This window comes from Pan paniscus, chromosome 9 (assembly GCF_029289425.2).
Source record: "Pan paniscus chromosome 9, NHGRI_mPanPan1-v2.0_pri, whole genome shotgun sequence".
In the NCBI taxonomy this organism is placed as follows: Eukaryota; Metazoa; Chordata; class Mammalia; order Primates; family Hominidae; genus Pan; species Pan paniscus.
Genome location: NC_073258.2, coordinates 119,453,498 through 119,478,623, shown reverse-complemented (window position 1 = coordinate 119,478,623; position 25,126 = coordinate 119,453,498). Strand labels below are relative to the sequence as shown.

The 25,126-nt window shown below is 40.6% G+C and overlaps 1 protein-coding gene across 5 annotated transcripts in view; it reads left to right on the top strand.

Annotated features, from left to right (window-relative positions):
• The window catches only part of DDX6 (DEAD-box helicase 6), a 44,316-nt gene extending 19,444 nt beyond the window's left edge, over positions 1 to 24,872 (top strand). For all 5 annotated transcript variants that reach the window (XM_055094956.2, XM_003820032.5, XM_008973452.4 and 2 more), the window contains exons 5-14: positions 4,253 to 4,382; positions 7,247 to 7,393; positions 9,311 to 9,405; positions 12,582 to 12,704; positions 13,723 to 13,851; positions 15,355 to 15,471; positions 16,314 to 16,377; positions 17,130 to 17,231; positions 17,769 to 17,951; positions 20,550 to 24,872. In XM_055094956.2, coding sequence (XP_054950931.1) covers positions 4,253 to 4,382; positions 7,247 to 7,393; positions 9,311 to 9,405; positions 12,582 to 12,704; positions 13,723 to 13,851; positions 15,355 to 15,471; positions 16,314 to 16,377; positions 17,130 to 17,231; positions 17,769 to 17,944 — 1,083 coding nt within the window. In that variant the 3' untranslated portion in view covers positions 17,945 to 17,951; positions 20,550 to 24,872. The remainder of the gene's footprint in view (positions 1 to 4,252; positions 4,383 to 7,246; positions 7,394 to 9,310; positions 9,406 to 12,581; positions 12,705 to 13,722; positions 13,852 to 15,354; positions 15,472 to 16,313; positions 16,378 to 17,129; positions 17,232 to 17,768; positions 17,952 to 20,549) is intronic.
• The last annotated feature ends 254 nt before the right edge of the window (positions 24,873 to 25,126 follow it).

Below are 25,126 nucleotides of genomic sequence, written 5' to 3'. Positions count from 1 at the left end.
TGCATTTAGAGTTCTGCAACCATTACCACAATAAATTTTAGAACATTTTGATCAGTCCCACAAAAGAAACCCTTTTAGCAGTCACACCTCATTTTCCCACACCCCTAAGCAACCGCTGGTATACTTTCTGTCATTCTAGCTTTGCCTAGTCTGGACATGTCATATAAATAGAATCTTATAGTATGTTTTTTTTTTTGTGACTGGCTTCTTTGACTTAGCATAATGTTTTCCGAGTTCATCTGTGTTGTAGCTTGTATCAATATTCCATTCCTTTTTCCTGAATAATATTTTATCGTATGGCTCTATTACTTCTGATTTATCCAGTCATCAGTTGGTAGACATTTGGGGTTGTTTTCCAAGGACTGAGGATTTAATGTGCTATTTTGTGAAAATCTGAGAAGTAGGAAGGGGATTTAATGATCTCAACTGTTATCCGTCTGAAAAACCTAACTTGTGATTTTAAATAAAATAGCAGGCTGCCTTCCCCTGTTCCCTTTTTAAAATAGGAACTGACCCTGCTTTAACCTTATGAAGTTTTATTTATGAATAAAGTTTGTACTATTATAAAAAAAAATAGAAGGAACTGGCTATTAAGGATAATGCTGCTATGAAAATTCAGGTGCAGGTTTTTGTGTGGAGATGTTTTTATTTCTCTTCGCTGTATACCTAGAATTGCTAGTTCATATGGTAACTCTTTTTAACCTTTTGAGGAACTGCAAGGCTGGTTTCCAGCGTGGCTGTACATTCCCACTAGCAGTGTATGAGAGTTCCATTTTCTCCACTTTCTTGCCTACATGTTATGTGCAGATCTAAGTTCAAATACTGGCTAAAGCATTTCTTGCTTTGTGACCTTGGGCAAACTAATCCTGTTTAGGATCCATTTTGTCAGTTGTAAAACAAAGTACCTAACTTGAAAGTTGTGCTGAGCACATAGTAAGTTTTAAAAAAAGTTTTCGTTTCCTTCCTCCTTTGCCTTCTCCCTGGCAGTTCCTCATAATTTCCTCTTGTATTTCACAGCTTGTTGAACTTGACTTGAATTCTCTTGCTTTTCATTATTTCCTAATCTTCCTGAGAAACACTGGTAAGAGGCAGTGTGGATGTGCTGAATTCACTGACTGTTAATCATAATGGCCATCATATAGGGCAAAATATCAGGGTGTCTTAACTTACAGTCTATCACATGTACTTTGTTAAAGCTTTATCCTTGAACAGTTTTTGTAGGGTATAATCCCTGTCAAAGAGGGCAGAGGAATAGAAGTCAATGGCCTTAATCAAGTCAGTCAAAAGATGAACTGAAAAGGGGAATTAGGATACCTCTAGTCTAATTCTGTTCTGCCTCACTTGATTGAAAAAAGGTTTACACTTTAAAGAACCTGACCCAGCAAGTCATTATGAGACCATCAGAGACCACCTATCTTACCTTTTTCAATACTGTAAAACTGAGTAGTGTGCAAGCAGCCTGTTAAAAACTACAGACTACTGGCACCACAGAACCACAAAAGAGAAAACCTGAGGTGACAGGGTAATGGGAGCCTCTGGAACAACTGGAAATAATGGTTCACTTATCTGTGATGAGGGAAGAAATTTAAGACCAAAGGGTTAAAGCCAAGGTTTTCTTCTTTGTTTGCTTTACCTTAATAAGCAGAGTCTTTAATGCTGGCTGTAAGAACAAGACAACAGTATTTTCTTTTCTTTTCTCTCTCTCTTTTTTTTTTTTTTTTTGTGAGACTGAGTCTTGCTCCATTGCCCGGGCTGGAGTGCAGTGGCGCAATCTTGGCCCACTGCAACCTCCTCCTCCTGGGCTCAAGCAGTTCTCCTACGTCAGGCTCCCAAGTAGCTGGGACTACAGGTGCGCACCATGACAATTTTTGTATTTTTAACAGAGACGGGGTTTCACCATGTTGGCCAGGCTGGTCTCGAACTCCTGACCTCAGGTGATCTGCCTACCTCAGCCTCCCAAAGTGCTGGGATTACAGACATGAGCCATCGTTCCCAGCCAACAACAATATTTTCACAGTTGTTCTGGCAGCTGTGTTGTTCTGACCATATGGAACCCATTTATATCCTGTGATTGGAGCTCTAGGTAGAAAGAGTGTTGTCGTGGGAGATGGAAGTCATCCTGCTTATTTAGTCATTTCTACCAATAGCAGCTTTAAAGGGCTAAAGCTGTTTTTTGTTTGTTTGTTTGTTTTTGTCGTTAGCCCAGGCATAGAAGGGACAAATGTCAGTGACTGTTAATTTGGTTCCTAGTATCTTAGTTTTAGAAATTAAAAATCCAGGCCAGACACAGTGGCTCATGCCTGTAATCCCAACACTTTGGGAGGCCGAGGTCGGTGGATCATCTGAGGTCATGAGTTCAAGACCAGCCTGGCCAACATGGTGAAACACCCCGTCTCTACTAAAAATACAAGAATTAGCTGGGCGTGGTGGTACACGCCGTTAATCTAAGCTGCTCGGGAGGCTGAGGCAGGAGAATCGCCTGAACCAGGAGGCGAAAGTTGCTGTGAGCCAAGATCACACAATTGTACTCCAGCCTGAGTGACAAGAGCAAAACTCTGTCTCAAAAAAAAAAGAAAAAAAATTAAAATTCCACATCATGGCCAGGCGCGCTGGCTCACGCCTGTAATCCCAGCACTTTGGGAGGCCAAAGTGGGTGGATCACGAGGTCAGGAGATCAAGACCATCCTGGCTAACACGGTGAAACCCCGTCTCTACTAAAAATACAAAAAAAAAAAATTAGCCGGGTGTGGTGGCGGGCACCTGTAGTCCCAGCTACTCAGGAAGCTGAGGCAGGAGAGTGGTGTGAACCCGGGAGCCAGAGCTTGCAGTGAGCCGAGATTGTGCCACTGCACTCCAGCCTGGGCGACAGAGCGAGACTCCGTCTCAAAAAAAAAAATTCCACATAATTTCCTTTTAACAATTTTAACAACTAGTTGAGCTTTTTCAACGATCTATTGTATTTTATAGTTTGTTGTTGTTGTTTGTTTTGTTTTTGCAAAGAGTGGGGGTGCTTGCCATGTTGCCCAGGCTGTTCTTGAACTCCTGACCTCTCTTTGTATATGTCTATTTATTTTTAAGTAACTTTTGGGAATCCTTTGCTGTTGTCTGGGAAATTTAAGTTAGTATGAACTACTGTTATTATTTGCAAAATAGATAACAAAGTAAGCCAAATATTAAAATGAGAGGTCACCTTTAGTGATGTGACCGTATTTGAGGTAACTGCAATAGAATTGAACCCTCAATAGAGAGCACATTTCAGAACAGAGAAGTAGGCTGTGGGACAGACATTAGAGATTTACTTATTATATAAATAAATGACAAATAGGACCTGAGGTTAAACTTTCCCAGCCTATTCGTGTTTTGTTGCAGGGATGAGGTGTCCAAGCTACAATTTTTCACTGTGGTCAAATTGGTGTGCTAGTCTCAAAATATATATAGTCTTACCTTGGAATTGTTTTTGTTTTTTCCTTTAAAAATTTTTGTAGAGATGAGGTCTCACCATTTTGCCTAAGCTGTTCTCAAACTCCTGGGCTCAAGTGATCCTTTTGCTTTGGCCTCCCGTAATGGTGGGATTACAGATGTGAGCCACTGTATCTAGCCTTTTTTTTTTTTTTTTTGAGATGAGACGAGGTCTCTTTCATGCTGGAGTACAGTGGTGCAATCATGCCTCACTTCACCCTTGACCTCCTGGCTCAGCCTCTCAAGGTTTATGGACACCCACCACCACACCCAGCTACTTTCTGTAATTTTTGTAGAGTTGGGGTTTTTCCATGTTGCCCAGGTGCCCGGGCTGGTGTTGAACTCCTGGGCTCAAGTGATCTCCCACTTGTGCCTCCCAGTGTGCTGGGACTACAGGCATGAGCTGCTGTGCCTGGCCATTTTTCCAATTTTTATTTGAAGGAGGCTTTGCTTTTGTTTTGTCTGTATTTTCAAGTGCTATTTATGGGTCAGCCTGAGTTCCTCCATTTTCTTTGTTGTTTTCTTCAGATACACACATAACACAGTTTTTATGACATTGGGTTACAATTTAAAATTCTGTGAGCAGTTCTGGTAAATACTGGTTTATAATGATGTTGATGTTGACTGGTCGTGCTGATTTACTTGGATCTCTGCTATTCATGTAGAATTCAAATGTAGGATACTTAGGACACTTAAAGCAATACTGAAAGAGGTATCCTTCAGTGTATTTCAGAGAGGAATTTGCTTGTGTACTACATTCAGAAGTAATTTTGTATTGTCTTATCTCTTTTAGGAGGAGAGCATTCCCATTGCTTTATCTGGTAGGGATATCTTAGCTAGAGCAAAAAATGGAACAGGCAAGAGCGGTGCCTACCTCATTCCCTTACTTGAACGGCTAGACCTGAAGAAGGACAATATACAAGGTTAGTTGAATAAAAGTTTGTTTTTAAACTAAAAATGGGAGTTTCAGCCTTGGAGCCGTGTGTAGAAGATACTCTTTTTTTAGTCAGAATTTATATTATCTAAAATTTGTATTCTTTCTTTTCAGGTTTTTTCTTTTTTTAGCCTGATGATGGTCTTTTTATTAAAAATGATTCCCAGCTTTTTAGAGATTTCTAGTTTTAAGAGTATTCTTATATGATACACACTTTTGACAGCATTCCAGTGAGACAGAAAAAATAAGTATTAGTGCCCTATAGGTAGGAAAGCTGAGGCTGGGCACGGTGCCTCACAGCCTGTAATCCCAGCACTTTGGGAGGTCAAAGTGGGTGGATCACCTGAGGCCAGATATTTAAGACCAGCCTGGCCAACATTGCGAAACCCTGTCTCTACTAAAAATGCAAAAATTAGCTGGGCATGGTGGCGCACAACTGTAATCCCAGCTACTCAGAAGTCTGAGGCACGAGAGTCACTGGAACCCAGGAGGTGGAGGTTGCAGTGAGCCAAGATTGTGCCACTGCACTCCAGCCTGGGTGACAGAGTGAGACTCTTAACTCAAAAAAAAAAAAAAAAAAAAGGCAGCTGAGGTCATGAGAAGTTAAATTAGTTGACATTGCTACTTGTAAACTATGGAACTATTTCTTGTGGCAGATGAGTGTTAACAGAATTCCTTGTAGAAACATGAACTTCTGTTTAAAGGCTGTGGATTCTGGGATTTTAAGAGCCTAGGCAGTGGGGAATAAAAAATTTTCATAGTTATTTTCAATGTAAGTTAATGGAATTAAGATTTCACCTCTGAAACTTTACATTTTTAGCTTTCGTGATCTGTAATTATCTTTTCTTCCCACTTTCATATGATGTAAATAGAGCCTAGGTAGCAGGAGTTTCCTACCTAGGTATTTTACACAGTAAATGTGACTCAAATGTAGTTGGGGCTTTTAGAAATATTGTTAATAAACTTTGAGCTAATAGTTGCGAACTCAGCATGCTGAAAGTTTGTAATTAAGAACGGTATTGGCTGGGTGTGGTGGCTCACGCCTGTAATCCCAGCACTTCGGGAGGCCGAGGCAAGGCAGATCACCTGAGGTCAGGAGTTCAAGACCAGCCTCGCTAACATGGTAAAACCCTGTCTCTACTAAAAATACAAAAATTAGCTGGGTGTGGTGGCATGTGCCTGTAGTCCCAGCTACTCAAGGAGGCTGAGGCAGGAGAATTGCTTGAACCTGGGAGGTGGAGGTTGCAGTCAGCCAAGATCATGTCACTGCACTCCAGCCTGGGTAACAGAGCGAGACTCTGTCTCAAAACAAAGAAGCAGCAGCAGCAGAAGGCCAGGTGCAGTGACTCACACCTGTAATCCCAGCACTTTGGGAGGCCAAAGCAGAAGGATTGCTTGAGGTCAGGGGTTTGAGACCAGCTGGGCCAACATGATGAAACCCCGTCTCTACTAAAAATACAAAAAATTAGCTGGGTGTGGTGGCGGTTACTCAGTAGGCTGAGGCAGGAGAATTGCTTGAACCTGGGAGGCAGAGGTTGCAGTGAGCTGAGATGGCAGCCACTGCACTTCAGCCTGGACAACAGAGCAAGACTCCATCTCAAAAAAAAGAAGAAGAGTTTAATATTTATATAATAGTATTGCTGAGGGAGAGTCTAAATCTGGGACACTATAATAGGTTCTCTTTTCGTAAAGAGATTTGTCCATTTGAGTTTTCATAATGTCCTGTGTAATGTAATGATTCAACTTTTCATTTTTATTTCTTAATTTTTTTGGTGGGGGAGACAGAGTCTTGCTGTGTCACCCATTCTGGAGTGTGGTGTCATGATCATAGCTTAATGCAGTCTTAATCTCCCAGGCTGATGTGATCCTCCTGCCTCAGCCTCCCCAGAAGCTGAGACTATAGGCACATGCCACCATTCCCAGCTAATTTTTTAAATTTTTTTTTTTAGTAGAGATGGGGTCTTGCTATGTTGCCCAGGCTGGTCTCAAACTCCTGAGCTCAAACGATCCTCCTGCCTCAGCCTCCAAAAGTGCTGGGATTCTAGGCGTGAGTTACTCACTGTGCTGCCCAGCCCCATTTTTTAATACATCTCGGTATCTAGATTATAAGGGGCAGTGTTTCTTTTCTTTTTTTTTATTTGAGACGGAGTTTCGCTCTTGTTGCCTGGGCTGGAGTGCAATGGCACAATCTCGGCTCACCACAATCTCTGCCTCTCGGGTTCAAGCGATTCTTCTGCCTCAGCCTCCCAAGTAGCTGGGATTACAGGCATGTGCCACCACGCCCAGCTAATTTTGTATTTTTAGTAGAGATAGGGTCAGGCTGGTCTCAAACTCCCGGCCTCAGGTGATCAACCCACTTTGGCCTCCCAAAGTGCTGGGATTATAGGTAGGTGTGAGCCACCGTGCCTGGCCTTTTTTTTTTTCTTTCTTTTTTTTGAGACTGAGTCTCACTCTGTCGCCCAGGCCGGAGTGCAGTGGCGCAATCTTGCCTCACTGCAGCCTCCGCCTCCGGGTTCAAGTGATTCCCCTGCCTCAGCCTCCCGAGTAGGTGGGACTACAGGTGCGTGCCACCACGCCTGGATAATTTTTGTATTTTTAGTACAGATGGGGTTTCACCATGTTGGTCAGGCTGCTCTCGAACTCCTGACCTCAGGTGATCTGCCCACCTTGGCCTCCCAGAGTGCTGGGATTACAGGCGTGAGCCACTGCATCATAAGGTGCAGTTACAGGCGTGAGCCACTGCATCATAAGGGGCAGTATTTCTATAGCTTCTTAAATTTTGTAAATATGATGTATAGCATGTTCTCCCACCTCACCCCATATTTTCTTATATATTCCTTGATACTGTTTCAGCAATGGTGATTGTTCCCACTAGAGAACTTGCTCTACAGGTCAGTCAAATTTGCATCCAGGTCAGCAAACACATGGGAGGGGCCAAAGTGATGGCAACCACAGGAGGAACCAATTTACGAGATGACATAATGAGGCTTGATGATACAGGTAAGAAATGATTACTAAAAGGTAGTGTAGCTCTCTGTTATTTTAGTCACAAGTATTTCAGTAAATTATTAAAAATTGTTTTTAAGAATTAAGGAACAGAAATACTGCAGTAAGAAAAGGAAATGACCACTGCATTCAAGAGAAAAAGACAAATTTACCATAATTGAAAACGATATTTGACTTTATTAGTAATTGTAAAACAGCAAGTTTATAGTAATTTTACCTGTTTAATTGGTAAAGCTAAAAGTATTAGTAGACGATAATGTGAGTTTGTGGACAAATAGGCTACATTGTAAATGTGGGGGTGTAAACTTACATCTCTATCATGGGCAATTTGGGAGTATATTTTAAAATTATAAATGTATATATAATGTGTGTGTGTTTTGTTTTTTTTGTTTTTTTTTGTTTTTTTTTTTTGGAGATGGAGTCTTGCTCTGTTGCCCAGGCTGGAGTACAGAGGTGCAATCTTGACTCACTGCAATCTCCGCCTCCCAGGTTCAGGCCATTCTCCTGTCTCAGTCTCCTGAATAGCTGGGATTACAGGCTCCCGCCACCACGCCAGGCTAAATTTTTGTGTTTTTAGTAGAGACGGAGTTTCACTGTATTAGCCAGGATGGTCTCGATCTCCTGACCTTGTGATCCACCTGCCTCAGCCTCCCAGAGTGCTGGGATTACAGGCGTGAGCCACCGTGCCTGGCCATAAATGTATATTTTTAAGAATCTTTCCTGAAGAAAAAAGTTGGGTAAATGCAGGGCTGTATGTACAAAGTTGTTTGCTATGGGGTGGTTTGTCGTGCCGAAAAATTGGACCAACTTAGAAGGAGATTGGCTAACTAAATACGTTAAAGTATAATCTGAATAGGATTCTACATAGTCATTAAAGAGTAAAGTTGACCTGTATTCATTTTCATGAAGAGGTTTCATGATACATTGCCGAGTGGAAAAAGGTAACAAAACAGCAAGAATGAGATCACTCATATAAAATTATATCTTGATTTTAGTTAGAATATTATATATGATAATTATGTGATACATTCTTTGTATTGCATAGGTTTTTAAAAAATTATTATCTTGTTTGATCCTTTTAACAATACTCGGCTCACTGCTCTAGATTAGAGGTATTGCTCTTATGTCAGAAGTCTGGTGTGCCTTCTGCTATTAATTGGGAATTATCCTAAGACAAGAAAGTATGCCTACTGTTGAAAGCAGCAGGTGATTTAGGAAGCTGTACCCCACCCAATGTAGAGGTGAAACAAATATTTTTAAAGCATCCTGTGGTGAAATGGAAGTCTTTATCCTAAAACACATCTTTGTGCCTTTTTGTGGTATTTCCACCTCTATAACACAATGTGTTTCTTCTCTTTCTTTTTTTTTTTTTTTTTTAATTTGAGACACAGTCTTACTCTGTTACTCTGGCTAGAGTGCAGTGGTGTGATCTCGGCTCACTGCAACCTCTGCCTCCTGGGTTCAAGCGATTCTCCTGCCTCAGCCTCCTGAGTAGCTGGGATTACAGGCTCCCACCACCACACCCAGCTAATTTTTGTATTTTTAGTAGAGACAGGGTTTCACCGTGTTGGCCAGGCTGGTCTCGAACTCCTGACCTCATGTGATCCACCCACCTCGGCCTCCCAAAGTACTGGGATTACAGGGATGAGCTACTGCACCCGGCCTAGTTGTTTCTAATAAAAGATAGTCATGTGCTGCATAACAATGTTTTGGTCAGTGACGGACTGCACGTATGTTGGTGTTCCCATAAGATTATAATGGAGCTATACAATGGAGTAGGCTATACCATCACATAGCAATGCATTTCTCAGAATTATCATTAAGCAACTCAGGACTGTAATATTATAAACCTTTATCCTCTTTGCTCAAATTAAAATTAATGAGAATGTATGTTTTCTAAATCTTGCATAGTGCACGTGGTGATTGCTACCCCTGGGAGAATCCTGGATCTTATTAAGAAAGGAGTAGCAAAGGTTGATCATGTCCAGATGATAGTATTGGATGAGGTAATATCTCTTCATTTGGCATTATACTGTTCTGTACTTTTCTGTGCTTTGCTTATAACTGCCAGTGAATGAAGCAAAAGCTGCTTGTGTTTATGATCTAATAAACACATAAACAATCAGTTTAAATTAATTTGCTTATAAAATGTGTTTTACCCATCAGAGGGAGTAGATTATAGGCATTCATTGGAATTCAGCATTTTGTCTTTTTCTTAGAGATAGCAGACATTAGGTTTTAATTTTTTAGTAGAGGAGTGAATAACCTCAATGCCAAATTTATTCTAAGTCTCTTTCTGCTCTGTGATTAATTTTTAAAAGCATATAATATATATTGTCTCTTCTCATTTTGTGCATACTACTTTGTACTGTTTGGTTTTTAATCTCTGTTACATGTATTAGCTCACCATGTTATAAATGCCTTTTAAAAACTTATTAAAATCTGTAGTCCTGGGATCTAGCCATGTTTTGTACATGTACAGATGGTCCCTGACTTAAGATGGTTCACTTTACAGTTTTTCAGTGGAAGTGATAAGCTTTCATTAGAAACTGTACTTTGAATTTTTAAGATTGATATTTTTCCTGGTTAGTAATATGCTATATGATACTCCCATGATGCTGGGCATCAGCAGCAAACTGCAGCTCCCAGTCAGCCACATGATGATTGAGGGCAGACAGCCGATACTCTACAGTATACGGCGTTGTCAGGTGATTTTGCCCAACTGTAAGCTAAGGTAAGTGGAGCATGTTTAAAGGAGGCTAGGCTAAGCAATGATGTTCAGTAGGTTTGGGTAATATTTTCAACTTAGGATGAATTTATCAGAACATAATCCCATTGTAAGTCAAGGAGGATCTATAGTGTATCAGCGTTGTTAATGTTTTGACATGAGGTTATTTTCACATTTGGTTTGTGTTTTATTATTATTATTTATTATTATTATTATTATTATTATTATTTGAGACAGACTCACTCTCTCACCCATACTGGAGTGCAGTGGCGTGATCTCGGCTCACTACAACCTCTGCCTCCCCGCTTCAAGTGATTCTCATGCCTCAGCCTCCTGAGTAGCTGAGATTACAATTACGTACCACCCACGCTCAGCTAATTCTTAAATTTTTAGTAGAGGCGGGGTTTTGCAGTGTTGGCCAGGCTAGTCTCAAACTCCTGACCTCAGGTGATCCTACTGCCTCAGCCTCCCAAATTGCTGGGATTACAGGCATGAGCCACCACGCCCGGGCTGGTTTGTGTTTTAGGTAACATGATTTAATTCAAATCAGGCTTTTATCTTTAAGTAATGAGAGAGAACATTTATTAATCACTGGGTACCAGCACTAAGTGCTTTACATGTTTTTTTGTGTTTTTTTTCATTTAATTTTTACAAGAAACCTATAAGGTAGGTATCCTGTCAAGTAGTTACTATAGTATGTAGACATCCAATTTCTAATTTGCTTATAAAATACGTTTTATACTTCAGATGCAATAGATAGGCATTCATAGGAATTCAGCTTTTTGTCTTTTTCTTATAGATGCCAGAGTTTAGGTTTAATTTTTAAGAAGAGGAGTGGCTGGATAACTTGAAAGTCAAGTTTTTTCTTTTTTGTTTTGTTTTGTTTTTGAGACAGAGTCTTGTTGTCCCGGTTGGAGTGCAGTGGTGCGATCTCAGCTCACCGCAACCTCCACCTCCCAAGTTCAAGCAATTCTCCTGCCTCAGCCTCCCGAGTAGCTGGGATTACAGGGATGTGCCACCATGCCGGGCTAATTTTGTACTTTTAGCAGAGACAGGGTTTCTCCATGTTGGTCAGGCTGGTCTCGAACTCCCGACCTCAAGTGATCTGCCCGCCTAAGCCTCCCAGAGTGCTGGGATTACAGGCGTGAGCCACCACACCTGGCCTTAGCCAAGTTTTTTCTAAATCCCGGTAAAGTAGTTACTACATTATGTAAACATCCAAATTTTAAGTTTTACAATTTTAGAGTTGTGGAAACTGAAGTACAGAGTAGTTCTGTAACATTCCCACACAGCTGAGAAATGAAAGAGGCAAGATTTCAACCTGGCAGTTTAGCTCCAGAACCTGTACTTTTTTTTGAGACAGAGTCTTGCTCTGTTGCCCAGGCTGGAGTGCAGTGGTGCGGTCTCAGCTCACTGCAACCTCCATCTCCCAGGTTCAAGCAATTCTTCTGCCTCAGCCTCCTGAGTAGTTGGAATTACAGGCGCTTGCCACTGTGCACAGCTAATTTTTGTATTTGTAGTAGAGACAGGGTTTCACCATATCAGCCAGTCTTGTCTTGAACTCCTGACCTCAGGTGATCCGCCCGCCTGGTCCTCCCAAAGTGCTGGGATTACAGGCGTGAGCCACCTCACCCGGCCTCAGAACCCTTACTTTTTTTTTTTTTTTTTTTTTTTTGAGACGGAGTAGTCTCACCCTGTCGCCTAGGCTGGAGTGCAGTGGTGTGATCTTGGCTCACTGCAGCCTCTGCCTCCCAAGTTCAAGCGATTCTCCTGCCCCAGCCTCCCGAGTACCTGGGATTATAGGTGCGCACCACCACGTCCAGCTAATTTTTGTATTTTTAGTGGAGATGGGGTTTCACCATGTTGGTCAGGCTGGTCTCAAACTCTTGACCTCGTGATTCTCCCGCCTCGGCCTCCCAAAGTGCTGGGATTACAGGCGTGAGCCACCGCGCCCGGCCAGAACCCGTACTTTTAAACACTACACCGTACTACCTCTTTAATGAGAATCATCACATTAAAATTCTGTTGTGGAGCTGGGCATAGAGGTATGTGCCTGTAGTCCTAGCTACTCAGTAGGCTCAGGCAAGAGGATCACTTGAGCCCAGGAGGTTCAGGCTGCAGTGAGATATGATTATGCCACTGCACTCCAGCTGGGTGACAGAGTGAAATGCTGTCTCTAAAAATAAATTAATTAATTAAATTCTGTTACAGAAAGTGGGGGAGGTTGTCTGTGTAGTATAGAATTTTTTTTTTCCCCTAGAAGATGGGGATTATAGATTTTGCCCCCTTCTGCATATTTGACTCTCTGCAGTGTTGGAGAGAATTTATTGTTTTCCACCAGGAACATTTCATGGATGCTTTTGTTGAATGATGCCTTATTCTTTGACCATGTATTAACCAAGACCTTAGACATTATTTTATTGTTTTTAAAATTGTCTTTTCTTTCTACTGCAGGCAGATAAGTTGCTGTCACAGGATTTTGTGCAGATAATGGAGGATATTATTCTCACGCTACCTAAAAACAGGCAGATTTTACTATATTCCGCTACTTTCCCTCTTAGTGTACAGAAGTTCATGGTGAGTATAAATCTGTACTTGGAATCAGTGCCATCCTGTGACCTTTGAGTATGCTTTTATTTGTAATTACATCTTCATATCTGTGAATATACTTTATGCTAATTATTTCAAGCCTTTGGCTCTTTCTTCAGTTGATCAATTAAAGATTTGTTTTACGTAAATTAACTGACTTTTTAAGAAGGTTGTAATAGTAACTTAATTAAATTCCTCATCTTTCACTTAGTTTTTGGTGTCATGATGACATAGCCATTGGTGCTAGCTGAATCGATTCTGGTATTATTCTATATACAAAACAGAGCTTGAGTATCCTAAACTGAAATCCAAAATACTGCAGAATTTGAAACCTTTTGAGCCACGAACATGATGCTAAAAGGAAATGTTCTTTGGATTTTGAATTTTCAAATTAAGGATGCTCAGTCACTAAGTGTAATGCACATATTCCAAAATTAGAAAAAATTTAAAACCTGAAACACTTCTGTTCCTAAGCATTTTGGGTAAGGAATACTCAACCTGTAGTAACTTAGCTGCATTTTTGAGATCTTATATCTTAATTTATTTCTATCGGGTCGGGCATGGTGGCTCATGCCTGTAATCCCAGCACTTTGGGGGGCCGAGGCGGGCAGATCACAAGGTCAGGAGTTCGAGACCAGCCTGGGCAACATGGTGAAACCCCGTCTCTACTAAAAATACAAAAATTAGTCTGTCGTGGCAGTGCGTGCCTGCATTCCCAGCTACTCGGGAGGCCGAGGCAGGAGAATCACTTGAACCCGGGAGGTGGAGGTTGCAGGGAGCAGAGATCGTGCCACTACACTCCAGCCTGGGTGACAGAGCAAGATTTTGTCTCAGGGTGGCAGGGGGGAAATTCTGTAATGACAGATTTATATTTTGTTTTGAAGAGAGTTGCGTCCCTTACAGCAAGAGTTTATCGGACAGAAACGTATAGGGTATATTTTGAATTTGAGATGAACTCTGCTTTCATTTAAGAAGACGACTCATCTTTTTCCTGCTCCCCCCGCAGAATTCCCATTTGCAGAAACCCTATGAGATTAACCTGATGGAGGAACTAACTCTGAAGGGAGTAACCCAGTACTACGCATATGTAACTGAGCGCCAAAAAGTACACTGCCTCAACACACTTTTCTCCAGGGTAAGAAGTAGGCTTCCGCTGTTGAATATTATCTCTCGAGTCCCAGTAAAACAGATGATTTCATCAATTTTCCCACCATCTTCACTGTATAAAAGTTCGTAGTGTTTCTGGCTTTGGCACGGTGGCTCATGTCTGTAATCCCAGCACTTTGGGAGGCTGAGGCAGGCAGATCACGAGGTCAGGAGTTTGAGACCAGCCTGGCCAACATGGTGAAACCCCGTCTCTACTACAAAATACAAAAAAATTGGGCATGGTGGCGTGTGCCCATAATCCCAGCCACTTGGGAGGCCAACGCAGGAGAATTGCTTGAACCCAGGAGGCGGAGGCTGCAGTGAGCTGAGATTGCGCCATTGCACTCTAGCTCTGGGCGACAGAGCAAGACTGCGTCTTGGGAAGAAAAAAAAAAAAGATTAAAAAATAATTCATAGTGTTTCCTAAAAGGCAGGTTTAGTTGTTGACCTAAAGTTGATACTAAATGATTAACCAAGTCACAGATACACTTTTGAATAGTTTCTGAAATACTTTGACCTTAACTAGGGTTAATCCTCATTATTCACATATTCTGTATTTGTGAATTTGCTTAGTCACTAGAATTTATTTGTAACTCCGGAATTAATACTCAAGGTAGTTCAGCAGTCATTTGTGGATGTGTACAGTGTGGCAAAGAGTTTAAGTCACCTGACATGCACATTCCCAGCTGAGGTCGAAGAAGGCAATCTCTGTCCTCTTGTTTAGCTCTCATACTGTGAACAAGGGTCCTTTTCACAGTCTGTGCCATGTTTTTCAAGTTTTTGTTGCTGATTTCACAGTTTTAATTGGCCCCTACACATGGTGCTGAAGTGCTGCCCAATGCTGGTGGCATTGGTTGTGAGTATATTAAAGAAGGTATTCTTGGCTGGGCACAGTAGCTCATACCTGTAATCCCAGCACTTTGGGAAGCCGAAGTGGGCAGATCACCTGAGGTCAGGAGTTCAAGACCAGCCTGACCAACATGCTGAAACCCTGTCTCTACTAAAAATATAAAAGTTAGCCAGGCATTGTGGTGGGTGCCTGTAATCCCAGCTACTCAGGAGGCTGAGGCTGGAGAATTGTTTGAACCCAGGAGGCAGCTGTTGCAGTGAGCTGAGATTGCACCATTGCACTCCAGCCTGGACAACAAGAGTGAAACTCCATTTCACAAAAAATATATATATATATATTTTTTTTTTTTAAATGGAAACACATAAAACATAACTACTTTGAATCAGATAATCAATTGTATTACTCTTGTTGACAGTTATGTGGCCCTTAAGAAATATACTCTAATACAGTAAATCTTAGATATTATTATCTTCCATCTATTATTTACAATTTTTACAATTTACCATCTCTCTCATATCATGAGATTCTAAGTTTTAGACCATGTTAATGTTTCTTGTTTGCTGGTTCGTGTTTTCAAGATTTGGCAAACCAAATGAAGGTTTTATTTTTATTTTTCTCATACTTATTTTTTTCTGTGCTCAGCTTCAGATAAACCAGTCGATCATTTTCTGTAACTCCTCTCAGCGAGTTGAATTGCTAGCCAAGAAGATTTCTCAACTGGGTTATTCTTGCTTCTATATTCATGCTAAAATGAGGCAGGTGAGTATAAAACTAGAACTTGCACAAATTTAATAAGAAATCTCTTCCTTTCTTTATTTTGTTTTAATGTTCTTTTAAATGTCCTGAGTTTAAGAATAAACTGTTCCTTAGTAGCCAAAGGACCTTTCATTTTGACCTCCCTCAGGTTCAATTTTCTAGCAATAAAATAGGGATAATAGTACATATTCATAACTTACAAGGTTGTTAGGAAAATTAAGATAAATGTTTAAATGAGTACTTTGGAAGCTGTCAGGCATGATACAAATGTAAAATTTTATTCTTCCTTTCCATGTTTAATTCTCTGTTTAATACAGTAACTAGCCACATGTGGCAATTTAAATCGGTTAAAATTAAAATAAAAAGTCAGTTTCTCAATCACAGCCACATTTCAAGTGCTCAGGCACCTGTTGCTACTGGATAGTGTATTGGAATTGGAAGTACAGACACAAATATTTCCTTTATTATAGAAGTTTTACTGGACAGCACTGCTCTGGATTTTTAAATATGGCCCCTCAGCTGGCTGATTTTTCTTTTTTTCTTTACTGTTTGCCTTTAGAAAAAGAGGCAATATCTAAATTTCAGAATTTGATTTAGCAAAAAATAATTTAAAACTGTAACAAAAATGACTTTTTTGTTAACTACATTATGAAATTTCGTAAGTAAACAGTTTCTGTAGACGAAGAGATCAAGAATTTAACTCATTTGGTTTTGAAAGCAGCTTAATATCATGGATCACTTATAAACAGATTTTGGGTAGAACTGATGGTCTGGGAGAAATAATTATGGGAAATTTGGGGCTGTATATGAGTGTTAATCAAATGGAATACATTGCTTTCTCCTAGGAACATCGAAATCGTGTATTTCATGATTTCCGAAATGGCTTATGCCGCAATCTTGTTTGCACTGGTAAGTATTTTTGTATTTCCTTTACCCAGTGTTTTTCTCCCAAGTTGTTTTTTGCTTTCTCTGTTGATATTACACAGTGCAACCTGTGACATAGTCCGACACACCCTACCACTACTTCTAGGATTTCTGAAGTTGAAAATGAACTCTTGTCAGCTCCTGATACTGGGTTCCATATCTGAAACTTCAGAAGACTTACTCTGGCACTCATACCTCATCTCTGTCTTTTTTTTTGGCGGGGGTGGGGATGGAGTCTTTGTCACCCAGGCTGGAGTGCAGTGGTGCGATCTTGGCTCTCTGAAACCTCCACCTCCTGGGTTCAAGTGATTCTCCTGCCTCAGCCTCCCAAGTAGCTGGGATTGTGGGCGCCTGCTACCGCTTAGCCCGGCTAATTTTTGTATTTTTGGTAGAGACAGGGATTGCACCATGTTGGCCAGGCTGGTCTCGAACTCCTGACCTCAGGTGATCTGCCTGCTTTGGCCTCCCAAAGTGCTGGGATTACAGGCTTGAGTGCACCCAGCCTCTTTTAGACACATTTTTTAAAACTTGCTTACAATTACTGGAAAAAAGTAACTTGTGAGCAGAAAGTTATTTATGATAATGTGATTATGAAAGGTAATGCCAGTAATGTGCAAATGCATTTGAATAACTGAATTAAATTAATAAACTTAGGTTATGCTAGAAATATGTGTTAGTATTGTACTGAGAGACATTTCTAAATTGAAAAAATGAAAATTATCTTTTTTTTTTTTAAGATCTGTTTACCCGAGGTATTGATATACAAGCTGTGAATGTGGTAATAAACTTTGATTTCCCAAAGCTGGCAGAGACCTATCTCCATCGTATTGGAAGATCAGGTGAGGAAAAAAGAGGTGATATTCTTGGTAGAAGTTCTTTTTTGAGACGTGTAATGACTAAATTTTGTTCTTTTGTGAAATAGAGTACAGTAGCTATGAGAACAGTGAATTAACAGTAATTCAGTTGTTTGGTATTTAAGACTAATTTCTAATTCTTCTGTAGCATTTATTAAGAAAAGTTAAAATAACTGCTTAATTTGAGATGAAATTAACACATGAGAACTTCACTCATTAGGTGGTATGTTCTGTGACTATTGTTTAGTGTGTATTTTATGGCAGTTTTTGACTGCCATTTTGTCAAAAATGAGCAGCCATTTTGTCATTTGAGAAAGGTGAAATAAAGTACTATTTTGGGCTGCGAAACCTGAAGTTGTAGGGAAACCTGTGTTTGAAGACCATTAAGAAGTTGTTTTGCATACTAAGAATGGCACTGAACATCGTTATCAATCCTGTGTGGTTTTGCCACTGCTTGACTTGCACAATTCGCATTGATTTTCATATTTTATTCATTAAAATTTTTAAACAAATGTTTTTTAGGTCGCTTTGGTCATCTTGGCTTAGCCATCAACTTGATCACATATGATGATCGCTTCAACCTGAAAAGTATTGAGGAGCAGCTGGGAACAGAAATTAAACCTATTCCGAGCAACATTGATAAGAGCCTGTATGTGGCAGAATACCACAGCGAGCCTGTAGAAGATGAGAAACCTTAACAAGCATGTACGTCCCTGACAGAACAGCTAAGAGGAACCTTTAAATGAGGGAAATCAAAATCTTCTTTCCTGGGGGAAATTTGATGTCACACCATATGTAATAGCAATAAAGGGTAAAATACCCACTAGCATAAATGACAGTAAATAATATCTCTTGTGGGAGGTTGTAGTCTCATTCGAGAATCTGTAAATGTTGTTCTTGAATGCAGCTTCCCGAGTAATGTGGTAGATTAGCAGTACTTAAATTCAGAGTCCTAAAATAATGAAAGCAAAAAAGAATGTTTTTCAGCAATTTGTTTTTCTTTTTGAAACAAGGTCTCACTGTCATCCAGGCTGGAGTGCAGTGGTGCAATCATAGCTCACTGCAGCCTGGTTCTCCTGGGCTCCTGAGTAGCTGGAACTGTAGGCACATGCCACCATGCCTGCCTAGTGTTTTAAATTTTTGGTAGAAACAAGGTCTTGCTTTGTTGCCCAGGCTGGTCCAGAACTCCTGAACTCCAGCAATCCTCCTGCCTTGGCTTCCCAAAGTGTTAGGATTATAGGCACAAGCCACTGTGCCACTGTGCCTGGCCTTTTTTGGCAGTTTTGTAGGGGGGATTTTTGTTGTTTTTGTTTTTTGAGACAGTCTTGCTCTGTTGCCCAGGCTGGAGTACAGTGGCACAATCACGGCCCACTGCAACCTCTGCCTCCCAGGTTCAAGCGATTCTGGTGCGCCTCAGCCTCCCAAGTAGCTGGAATTACAGGCATGCTCCACCATGCCCAGCTAATTTTTGTATTTTTTAGTAGAGTTGGAGTTTCACCATGTTGGCCAGGTTGGTCTTGAACTCCTGACCTCAAGTGATCTACCCGCCTCAGCCTCCTAAAGGGAGGCTGGGATTACAGGTGTGAGCCACTGCACTGCCAGCAGTTTTGAATATGAAAGTATTTACATTTCTGAAAATGTAAAATGTTTTTAGCATTTACTCTTAATTTCTAGTAAGTACATTAATCACTCTGATAAAACTATCCATAATACCTTATTACCAAATGTTTAATCAGATTATGAGGATGGCCATCTTTTTAAAATACCCACTCTGGGCCGGGTGTGGTGGCTCACACCTGTAATCCCAGTACTTTGGGAGGCCGAGGTGGGCGGATCACGAGGTCAAGAGATCGAGACCATCCTGGCCAACATGGTGAAACCCTGTCTCTACTAAAAATACAAAAATTAGCCGGGCATGGTGACACGCACCTGTAGTCCCAGCTACTCGGGAGGCTGAGGCAGGCGAATCACTTGAACCTGGGAGGTGGAGGTTACAGTGAGCTGAGACCTCACCACTGCACTCCAGCCTGGGTGACAGAGCTAGACTCCATCTCAAAAAAAAAAAAAAGCCACTTGGGCTGGCTCAGTGGCTCACACCTGTAATCCCAGCACTTTGGGAGGCCGAGGCAGGTGGATTACCTGAGGTCGGGACTTCAAGACCAGCCTGGCCAACCTGGTGAAACCCCGTGTCCACTAAAGATACAGAAAATTAGCCAGGCGTGGTGGCGGGTGCCTGTAATCCCAGCTAGTCAGGAGGCTGAGGCAGGAGAATCTCTTGAACCTGGGAGGCAGAGGTTGCAGTGAGCCGAGGTCATGCCATTGCATTCCAGCCTGGGCGGTAAGAGCGAAACTCTGCCTCATATATAAATAACCCACTCTGATTTCCTAGGTAATAAGAGTGAAACTCCGTCAAATACATAAATAAAATACCCACTCTGATTTCCTGGACAACTTGTCTTCCCATCTTTTATTTTTATTAAGATGGGATCTCACTATGTTGCCCCGGCTGGTTTCAAACTCCTGGGTTCAAATGATCCTCCCACCTTGGCCTCCCAGAGTGCTGGGATTATAGGTGTGAGCCACCATGCCCGGCCTCTATCATCTTTTGGTGACTATTGGGCTCTAGTTACAAATGCATGAAACAAGGCTTAGCTTTAAGCAAGGTAGGTTGTTTCAGTATTTCCTCAAGAAAATCTGATTTGACAAAGGATAGTTTCCAAATTATAGGTGAACATCTTACCTATTTAAGTAACCTAATGTTACTTAAATTTTTTTTTTCTTTTTTAAATAGAGACGAGGATTTACCATGTTGGCCAGGCTGGTCTCAAACTCCTGACCTCAGGTGATCCGCCCACCTCAGCCTCCCAGAGTGCTGAGATTACTGGCAGGAGCCACCTCACCCAACGAATTGTTACTTAAATAATTTTTAAATTACTCTGTACTCTTTTTTTCCTTAAGTTAAACATCAAACACAAACTCTTGGACAAGCATAAAACTAGCCAATGTTTGCTAGTACTTTGGCAGAGTATTCAGTTTGTGTAAGGTTAATTTTTTTCCCCCTGATTTAATTGTTACGAGTGAGGGCTGCCTGCTATCAGAACATTCACATTCATTGAGGCCCCCAGTCTATGTCAGGGTTGCCTACCAGAAATTATTTAATCCTATAACCAGTAGATTCTATAGTAGGCACAAGGTTAGTAGAAACTACTAGAAAAGAGCATTTGGGATGAGGATTGTGAAAACCTATGTATCCTAGTTTGTGTTGCTTTCAGAATGTTAATTTTATATTCTCTTCTTCTGTAGGCTTTGACAAATTACAAAAGGCTCGTTTGGATCTGTGACACATCGTTTTGGGGGGAATGCTCTTCTCTTTGTGGGTTTTTCATCTTTTATTTTGGAACTATGAAGACTTAAAAGAGCTCAGACATTTTCTTTTTTTAACTGGTGAAGAGAAAAAGGCTGAAAAGAAGGAATATACCTTTTTTGTTCCACTTGTTTGCACTGTGTGCTGACTGAACATTAGTTGCACTAACTGCTGGTTTTTTAAAAATGTTTTCTGGGGAAAGGGGACAAGGAAGGAAAAGAAAGAAGAGAAGGGGAGAAACCCTAAAAAGAGAAGAATCTTAATGAACACACAAGCTTGTCAATGATTTCAAAATTCTCCAACAGCTGACTCTCGTGCATTTCAACTTCTCCCTGATTCCTCATCCGTTTTTTAAGCCTGAAGAGCTTATTACTTATTTGTGCGAAGTGCCTTATGCTATGAGACCATTCAGAATATCATCTTTTAGACACAGCCCGAGGAATCAACAATAGTAACTCTTTCCTTTTTTCTCTTTCTTTTAAAAAATGTCTTTTCATTTTGGTTTCAGGTTGAAGTCCCTTCCCTTTCTACCCAGTACTCGAGCCCAGGGCTAGAAGTTGAAACTTACTAGTAATGTTAAACACCATTTTTTTTTCTTTTTGTGGAGGAGTTGATATGCAACTGCAGTTCATCCGCACTGTAAATACATGTATTTAAAAAAACAATCCCAAGTAAAAATTTCTTCTGGGCTGAGTAGATAAAAAACATCATCGCTCCCAAAGGAAAGAGCAGTCTATCATTGCAGGAGCCATATGACAAGCCTTTGTGCTCTGTAGCAGACACTAAAGACTGGGTTACATACGCCTCCAGTAGTAGTATGGCACTTGATGTGTAGACATGTCAGAGCCTTGGCCCTCTTTCCTCTGTGGCAAAGCGTGTCCCATAGAAAATTGGGTGTGTATACTTGTATAAACTTTGTAAATAAGTTTTTTTTCTGGGTTCATATATATATATATATATATATACATATATATATATTTTTTTTTGGATGAAGGTTGCTGGGATTAAGGGGATTAGAGTGATTATGGGAGCAGCTAAAGATGAGAGGGGCTCAGTTTTACGCAACACTAAATTCTAGAAAGTACTTTGGCCTCGTGCTGTAGAGAGATTTCTATGGTACCCTGTGTTAGTAAAGGGGCCCAGAAATCTGGGATGTACTGTTTGCTGCCACACTGTCTCACCTAGTACCTTTGGAGTAGGTTTACCAGAGAGAGCAAGGAAGCTTCAAAACATTGATAATTCAAGATTTATTTTGAGAAGCTCTGATTTTGCTTCTTCCCCCTTTCTAAAAGTTTGAGGAATATTTCAAGCTCTGCAACAGGGGGCAAAGATTAATCTACCTTGCAGTGTAGGAATTCTATTGAGTGGCAGTGTCATTGAGCAGTATATATATAAAGCACAGATTTGCATTTCAGAATATTAGCCAGTACCAGCTTTGGTAACGTTAGCAGTTCTGGAGCTTAATTTTCTGTGGATCATTTCCTGTAGTGTGTAAATGTGTTGCCCTCTGCCCGCTTTGATACATAAACTTGCAGGAATGGGCAACCTGAGAGCTGTTAACTTTCATGCTACAGAAAGCTGCTTGCCATTCTCTTGCATTGTGACAAGAATTGTTACCTGTCATTTTGCACTGTAAATTGCTGGCAGATGCTTTACAGTCAATAGTGTTGCTTTAAATTGTGCCCCTCCCAACATGCTTGATGTTTGGCCTGATCTCCAGGCAAAAGGAGTGAGATGAATCAAAACCAGTGAACTTTTTTTTTTAAATGTTTTTAATTCCCTTTTAACCCAGTGTACTAGGTCAATCAGGAGGCATCTGGAAAGGGGGGAAAAAAGCAAAAAACAAAATTAAAAAAATTGATTTCCATATTTTGTTTTTCAAAACCCTAAAATATTACAAAATAAGTCCTGCATATACTTTAATGTTTTAACTCTTTTGGACAAAGGAATCAATTACTTGAAGTTGCTTTTTTGACTCTGCCTACTTCTGAGCAAACTATTTGCCACTCACCCACAATTCCTTGGAGATCAAAATCCTACAGATGCCTCCTGATGGGACATAACCCTAACTCCTTAACAGCTGTAGCAAGAACTGCACGGTACAAACCCAAAAAAGAACAAGCTCATCTATTTGGAACCCAAGCCTCATATTTTCTGTCCAGTCAATGTTGGTTACTAAATAGAAAACCTAATTAAGGAACTTTTTTCCAGGGAGGGGTGGGAGAGGGAATTTAAAAGGTGTCAACTTTTGACCAAAACAATTTTGCCCTTGTACCGATGCAGCTCTCTTTCTCCCCCACCTCTTGCGAGATAAGAGGGATCATTCATGTAGAAGAAAAGAGTATAAATGCAATTCTGTATCTCGCTAGAGAACATGTGGGTGACTAAACAAAAAGTGCAGTCTCCTTCGCCAACTTCAGACTGCGTGGTGCCACATGCCTGTGGGTCCCTCTTAAAGCACAGACTTAAAATGGAAAGTATTACTGAAGTATAGCCTCTAATGAGGAGTGGCACTTAAACTATCTGGGACACCACTACTGGACACGGTCTTGTAGAGGCAGCTGTCCAGTTTTGGTGCTTGACTCTTGAATAGGAATTGTTAAATGGAAAGATGCTCTGAGGACTAGGTCAAAGCCTGGTCTTTTTTTTTTTTTTCTTTCTTTCTTTTTTGGGCCCTCATAATAAGCATTGTTACTATTGGAAGTTGTTTTCACATTCTTTCCAATATTAAATATGTATTTTTTTTTAAGTAATGATAATATTTTCCAGTGGCTCATTTGGATGAGAACTACCCCCTATTTTTAATATTAAAACTACATCCAACTCATCATTCAGCCTTTGGTTGTACAGTTGTGTAATGGGCTATGGACTGTTACACACCTTACCACCTCTAGGCCTATGTTTTTTCTTTCCCCATATATTCTGATGGGGATAAATACTGTTTTGCCTTTCCCATAGGAATGGAATACATTTACTCTAAAATGATCTTTCACAGAAGTAAGAGAGAGGGAAACCTAAATATACCTCTAAATTGTTTGAAGTTGGTCCCAGCAGCATAAAATGGGTTGGCCCCAAAGGGTTGGAGGGTGGGCTTGGTTATCAGTATTTGTTTTCAGAATGAGATGGGAGCATCTTTCCTTTGCCACGTGCTTTGTGCTTGATAACATCATGCTTGGTTCAAATGACAACTCAGCACAAAGCCTTGAGTATAAATTGTTGGAATCAAAACATCTCATTCTGATGACGTGGTTTAATTTTTTAATTTTTTTTTTTAATAGGGGTGGGAGGGAGGGTACTTTGCCCCAAAAGGGAGGGTGTCTGCACTAAGGATTTAGAAACACTTTGGAAGCTCATAACCTCATCAGAAACTGCCTTTAGCCACACTCCTGACCTTCTAGATGAGTAACAAAAAAATGAAATAAGTTCTTGGAAATTAAGCCATTTATTTTAATTTGCTATTTTTTTAAAATTTATTTTAAATTTAAAGTTCTAGGTATCTTTAAATTTGTTATTGTGGAATCATTTTCCTGCCAAATACCTTTATCAAAATTATTGGCCTCATGAGAGCTGAAGTAAGTCAGCTTTTTGGTGAACTTTAGTGGACTTCCGTGAGATTGTAGTTGTACTTTGTATCTCTAGTTTTTTAAAACTCCCAAAGAAAATCTACTCTCCTTTCTGATCTAAAAACTCATCTTTGGGGTAAAGAGTTAAGTGTCCAAAGGTTGTCACAGTTCATGAGGTCAGAGGGAGCTAGCCTGGCACCTAGACTCTGCTCCTCCACAGCTGACAGATTCCAACAGAAGTGTATTTAAATTCTCCAGTAGACAATGCTGGGCAAGGGAGGGGGTAGGGCTGGGTTATTAAGATACAGGCTGCTGTATTTTAACCATTGGTTGTGGGGTAAGGGGAGCCTGGAGAAAACAAAGTCACTGTTCCCTTTTTTGAAACAGGAAAAAAAATTATTTTTTGTTCAGTAAAAATGGTAGAGAATTCCAATGTCCCTAGCCACAAGGGACCAGTTCCACTGAGAAGTGAACAGTGGGAACTCAAAATTTCAGAAACATCGAGGGAAGGGAAAATTGGCTTTCTCTTAATTGGCAGATGTTCCAGTGGGGGGGGGGGGCTCTGTTTTTGTTGGGATGTGTTATGTTGTATGTACACATATATGGACCAGAGTCTGCTGAGTTTATAAGGTTCAAAAAATATGGTAAAATCTTGGTTTTTGTTAATTTATCTCAATAAAAGCCCACTGGAACTCCAAATGTGTGTGTGGTATGTCCTTAGTAGCAGCTGTGTGCATAGGAATCTGAGCATTTTGCTCAGGTAATTCATACTGTGAAACAGACGTTTCTCAACCCATCATTCCTGTGAAGCCCAGTTGAATTCAGAGCCCCTTCATCTGTTGTAGATACTGTTCTACCATGCTGTCAGATTTCACAGCCTAAATGGAGAACCAAGATAATCGGTTGGGAAGAGGGGAGATGTGGTCCATAATATGTCCAAATACATCAGTAAT